This window comes from Propithecus coquereli, unplaced genomic scaffold (genome assembly GCF_000956105.1).
Source record: "Propithecus coquereli isolate 6110/MARCELLA unplaced genomic scaffold, Pcoq_1.0 Scaffold201, whole genome shotgun sequence".
In the NCBI taxonomy this organism is placed as follows: Eukaryota; Metazoa; Chordata; class Mammalia; order Primates; family Indriidae; genus Propithecus; species Propithecus coquereli.
Window position 1 is genome coordinate 1,678,184 of NW_012145079.1, and position 6,230 is coordinate 1,684,413.

Consider the following 6,230-nt stretch of genomic DNA (forward strand, 5'->3'; position numbering starts at 1 on the left):
AACATACATGCAAAGTATATACTTAAAACACAAAAACATGCTCCAAGAGTGGTGCTCATGCAGAAAGGAAGGCACAAGCTCTTTGCTTGAAAAGAGGGTAATAAAGTGGAGTTTCAGGGAGCAATGTACTGTTGTAAGACTGGAATACAATTTCGGTTATCCTCTCAGAAAGAAGTACTGAGATACGTGAACCAAGGATCATGGTAGTAGCAAGTCTATAACATACACATTGCCTAATTTCTTCATGTCTGTCATTCCTGTTTCTCCGTGAAATCAGAAATAAAACCCTGAAAATGAAGAAATCCTAAACAATAACGAAAAGACCATCAGGGTATGGTAGAATACTACTGTAAATATAAGTCCTGGTCAGACTTGCTCAGTTAAAGGAATACATGCTCAGTCATTACTGGACCCAATGTGATTACTGCTTACCAAGAGATAAAAATTATCATACAGGACAAAATTATCACTTTATCATGCACTTACCATTGCAGCCTTCAGTGCCACGGAATCTAGGTTGGGCATATTAGCTAAAGCACCCTATTTAAAAAAAAGCAAAAAGCAAAAACAAGATGTAAAAAAGGAGACAGACATTTCATTTCATACAGTCCACTAGTGGACTGCCCAAATTCGGAAAATCTTTTAGCTTATTTCCAAAGAACTCAAGTGTCATCTCTTCAACTTCAGTAAATTAGGGACTGTGATATGTTGGAAGGATTAAAAAGCACATAAGTTTATTAACCATGGAAATATCAGGATACTTCAGATTTATTCATATCAAAGAAACAGGAGTCAACGAAGCACTCAGAAGATGCCAGACATGGAGGCTTAAAGGGTTTCACTTTGATTATTTTAGGAAGTACAGAAAGGCAGCACAATTGGTTCCTACTGGTAGAAATTTGCTTACTACTTTAGCAAAGCAAAAATTGAGAAGTTGTGATTTGTGAAAGCCTGGGGCTTTAATATATTCTTCCTGTCAATGTCATCTGAAAGAGTTCTTTGATTCTTAATGAAAGATGGCTTACATGGTTTTCTAGGGTTTCCACCACTCTTTTATCTATTTCTACTAGGGTTCTATAATTTAACAAGATCATAGGCTGGCCCCAGAAGTAATTACCTTTCCATGATTTGCTAAATTAAAAAAGGATGATTGCTATTCATATAGTAATCTATGCATTCAACAAATAGTGATACAGAACTCTGAAAAATTTACCAGTATGAATATCCTTTATACATTTTCTAGTATTTTTGTATATTTTCATTACTTTTACAAGGCAATCATCTAAGAATTGCACATCTCACTTAATCTTCAGAACAACCCTGTGACACAGATACTATTATTACCCCCAATCTACAGATGAGGAAAGAGACACAGAGAAATAAGTCATTTTCTCAGGAAAACAAAGCTAATAAGTGGTACAGCCAAGATTCAAATCCAGAGTCCAGCTCTAGAAGCCAAACTCTAAACTGGCTTATTTTTAGAATTAGGAACATCTACGTGCTTACCTGTTCGGGTTTATGTTGCTGTACAGTGTTATAGATATAACTCAAGCCTACCCTAGTTAAAACATAAGACGCTTGCTCATTTATAAGCGTGTCCAAATGTGCTTCAATCTAAAATAAAACACAACAGAAAACATTTTAAAAGAGGACTAACACTGATGAGGGTAGATGTAGACCATCCTGCTTAGTTCTTCATCGTGGCTTTGTTCCTTGGAGTGGCACAGATAATGAGGCACAGGGATGGCTTCTATAGCAAAGGCTTTTTCTTCCCCCAAGAGGAAGTCCTCCTCCAAAAGGGAGAGAAAGTCTTACTTAAAATGATAACCGAAAGGGATGCCAGGACTAGCCACCAACCACAAAATGTGGGTTGCTTCTCGGCTCTCTTAAAAGCTAGTAATAAGCAAAACACAAACAAAAAACACTAATAAACAAAAATAGTATAAAATAAAATACTTAGGAAGAATTCTGGGAAGATGAGGGCCTGATGTTCCTAACCTCCTGACCTCCTCACCCTCCCAACTTGCTGGACTGAGTTAACAAATCAAATATGTCATCTGGAGAAGCCTGGAGGAAACGCCATGGCAGCTAAGGCAGTAAATTCTCCCACTGCGCATAAAGCAGGTCTGTGACAAGCAGGGGAGAGTCGAGGGCCCAGTGGAACTTTGGTCAAAGATTTCAGGTTCAGGAACTTCCTCGGAAGATCTGGCTAGCAGATGTGAATGGTACATGCTCCCCAGCTTCGTGCTATTTTGGATGAAGCCACTGAATGCTAATGGAGGCAAAAGCCACAGAAAGGGATTAGCCTGATGGGTTAGAGCATTCCCTCATGGGAAAAAGCCTGCTCCTTCCTTGTTTTTGCCAGTATAATCCTGATAGTCTGGAGGTCTTCCTTCTATTCCTCATCAGGAAGTTCCCCCAGTTTTACCAGTTTGTTTGCCAATAGTATAGTACACTGCCAACTGTAGTATGTGTTACCATCTGAATGTATGCCATTGTCCAAGCAACTCCAATAACTCCTCCCCCTAAAAAACTTACAACTGATTTAGGAGGTAAGCTAAAAGGAAGCCCATCTGAATAATCAGAATAAGTATCTTTTCCTAACGCAACACTATTCAAAGATACAAACTACTTTTATTTTATTTAAAGTAAATGCCCAAGGAAGTACAATTAAAGCCCTTACTTATAGGTCTTACTGGAAAGCAAAGAAAAACATATGTAAACACTTAATGAAAGTGAAAAATAGAAGAGTTACTGCTAAAAACCAAACTAGTGGTCTGGAAGAAAAGTAATATAGAACAAATATCAAAGAAATAGATTAAAGAGATTTAAAAAGAAATTAGAGGACAGATTCATGAGATAAACCCAACCAAGGACAGGGGCCTCAAAATATATTATAAAAAGTGATACATGGAGAAGCAATGATTAAAGAAATAATAGAAAACTTTACTGAGCAAAAAAAAAGTTTCAATCTTTAAACTGAAATGGCTCTCCACAGTCTAAGATGGAAATAATGGAAATAGAGACATACCTAAAAACATCCTGGGGAAATACCTGAACTCAAGAAAATCCTTTTAAGTTTTCAGATGGGTAGACTAAGTTACCATGAAAAGAGAGAGAGAGAGAGAGAGAGAACATCAGACTAGCCTGGACTTTTTTAAACACTAGAAGAAGCTAAATAAGAGTGGAAGAGAACTAACAGACAATTGATAGAAAAGGTCTGAAAATCAAGAATCCTTTACCCAACAAGGTAAACTGTTACTTTGGAGGACCCCAGCAAGCCATGCGTTCCAGCATCCATGCCCTTGTATCGTCCTGACACTGAACCTGGGATGCTCCACACGACCAGCCTTGGCCATCGGCACATTAACAAACACGATGCTAGTACAGGGTTAATAAGCCCTTCCACACTGGGGCTTGTCCTCTTGGAAGGCCCACAGACTGCCAGTGGGGTCTGGAAGGGCAGTAAGAAAATTGCTAGTGGAGGCTGGAGAAAGGGGAACCTGAATTATCTGCTGATAGAACAATTATTGAAAATGCCACCCAGAGTACTAAAGATCTGGCTGAGGAGATTTCTGGAGAAAAAATGCTGAAAACCATGTGACAAGTTCAGCTTTTACCCCACATCCAATGGGGGTAAAAAATAAGCAAGGATATATAGAGAACTTGAATAAATTAATAAACTCAATTTAACACACAAAGAAATTTATATCATGCAGAAAATAACTAAGAAACATTTAAGAAAAGCAGATAATTGGTGATAATGCAAATTAATGAACTGATATACCTGAAAATCTTAAGAAAATGGCTAAGATTTGGGCTTGAATTAGTGACAAATACAGGGAAAAAATAAGACTTTTTAAGAAAAATGTTATTAATTCCACAGAAAACAAAAATTATCCAGGAAAGGAAAATTAATCATTTTCATTACATGGCTCAATGGTGTTAGCACAATATTGGTCTAACCAAAAATTATAATCAAACTGCATTGGGAGGTTGGAAAGCTCTAAGTATGGCCGTATTCCTGTGTGTGTGTGTGTGTGTGTGTGTGTGTAGGTGTAGAGAAATAAATTTTGATCATCCAGAGTGCAAATTCAATACATTAGATCTAAGAATAAAAAAAATCTCTAAGTAGAAATACACACACAAGCATTTAGAGTTACAAATATAAATACCAAAAGAAACAACTATAAGAATTGAAAGATTATCTTTAAGAGGGAGAAATAAGAGAGAAATGCTGCGGTGGAGAGGATGGTATATTGTGGCTTTTCATTACAAACTCTACAGAACTATTTGACTTTAAACCATGAATATGGATAATTCTGATATATTTCTAAAAGGAATTAGAAATTATAAAATATCATAAATTTTGATATATTAAAATGTATTCCTTGGAAAAACTCACAACTTAATAAATGAAGTTTTATGATACCCACTGTCAAATTGTTTATATACTTGTGATAGCACAGAACATTCAGAGGTGTTTTTTTAAAAAACACTACATCTACCGATAGTCAGTATTTAAAACTGGAACCCAAGTATCTGGTAAATTTTACAAATGGCTTTGTTTTAGTCATTACATACACTCTGAAGTGATACCAGATACCATTTGGTTTATAGGACTAGAGGGATTGGTATAACAAATGGTAATGTTTTGCCTAACACTGGTTTACACAGATAAAAATATATCCTCTGTAACACATTCGGCGCTAGCTACACAGCTTGAAAGATACGGCATATTACTCACAGTTCAGAAACTGAAATCTGCACACAGAATAACTGTTCAAATTAATCAGAAAAGCTTCATTCTACCATCACATACTATGGTCTGAATCAAGTATCTTAACCATTACACATTCTGGCTTCTCCAAAGTTGAAACTAAAATAGTGAATGTGTGTGCCCATGTGCGCATGCACGTGTATGTATCCTTCCATCAGACTGTATCAAAGGATTTATAGGAATTAGGTCATTAAAATTAATCAAGTCAGTAACTTAAAGCTATCGTATAGAGAAAAAGGATTCCATCTTTCTCCTAAAAAATGTGAATAATCATTTTATAAGAAAATTTACCTGAAATTGTAGCATTTCCAGACGTCTGTCGGTGAATTCAAATAGAGCTAGCGTCGTCTTCATCATATACAGTGAATTGACCATGAATGTGGCCATGTCGGCTGTGCCTAAATTGCTGGCTGATACAGTACACATCTGGAGAAGAGGATCTAAGACACACGATAAAACCTATAAATGAAAAACAAAATTATTTATTTCCCAATCGCTGGTCCTGGGTTAATGACACTTCAAAATTAATGCCAAACTATCAAAGGGAGCCAACTTACAGAAGCACATGAGAAAAAGATGAAATGATATAATAATAATGTACCTTAAGAAGTGGGCATCATTAAATCAATACTTTTGAAATTAAGAGAAAAGATTTAATATTTGAAGGAAAATCAGTAAGAAAGGTACTGCCAAAATACATGGGTTAAAAAAAATGCCAGAATGTGAAGAGAATGTACAATAGAAGGGCAATAAGCAGTCACTAAAAATGGGCTGACAACGTACCTGCACAAAATCTGCTTGACGAGCATCTAATGGCACAACTGAGGAATCATGAGATGCCAAAACCTCACGCAGCAGCGTGAGCGTCTGATTTAGTGCAGAACTTGGTCCAAGATCAGGTGGTGGGAGTTCAACCTAAAATAAAGGATGGTTTGTCTACTGCTTCTGTTTTTCCACTATGTCTTACTATATAAATGTCAGTTCACAGTAAAATATGTAAAAGATATAAAGCATTGGCTCACACATTAAATATCTATAGTTTACCAATAGCTTATTTTGAACTATACTAATTAGCACAGAAAGTGACAGAAAAGTTCTTTGTTAGATTATGTTAAAATTAATGTCACTCTGAACTCTAAAGTTTAAAAACTAATGAGTAAAGTTAGTGTTCATCTGAATTGTAAAATTATATTTTGATATGTATCTTAAATGGCCTATTGTTTTGTTTTTTTTTTTTTTAAGTCCGAGTCATTAGAAAAATGCAATCCATAGACCAGTGCTATCCCAGTTACAATATAATTGAGAAACATTACCCATTCTCAGGCCCAAATCTCAGAAATCGTGGTTCAATATGCACAGGTGTGTAGGTTGGGGGTCCAGGAATTGATCTTTCAACAAGCACCCCAGGAGAGTCTTAGGAGCTACATGCTTGAAAATCACTTCACAGAAA

The 6,230-nt window shown here is 36.2% G+C and overlaps 1 protein-coding gene across 1 annotated transcript in view; it reads right to left on the reverse strand.

The window, feature by feature from the left end:
* The window catches only part of COG6 (component of oligomeric golgi complex 6), a 105,447-nt gene that overhangs the window by 33,235 nt on the left and 65,982 nt on the right, over positions 1-6,230 (reverse strand). Inside the window, exons 10-13 of the mRNA XM_012643818.1 lie at positions 5,564-5,695; positions 5,072-5,239; positions 1,507-1,614; positions 487-540 (exon numbers count right to left, since the gene is read on the reverse strand). Coding sequence (XP_012499272.1) covers positions 487-540; positions 1,507-1,614; positions 5,072-5,239; positions 5,564-5,695 — 462 coding nt within the window. The remainder of the gene's footprint in view (positions 1-486; positions 541-1,506; positions 1,615-5,071; positions 5,240-5,563; positions 5,696-6,230) is intronic.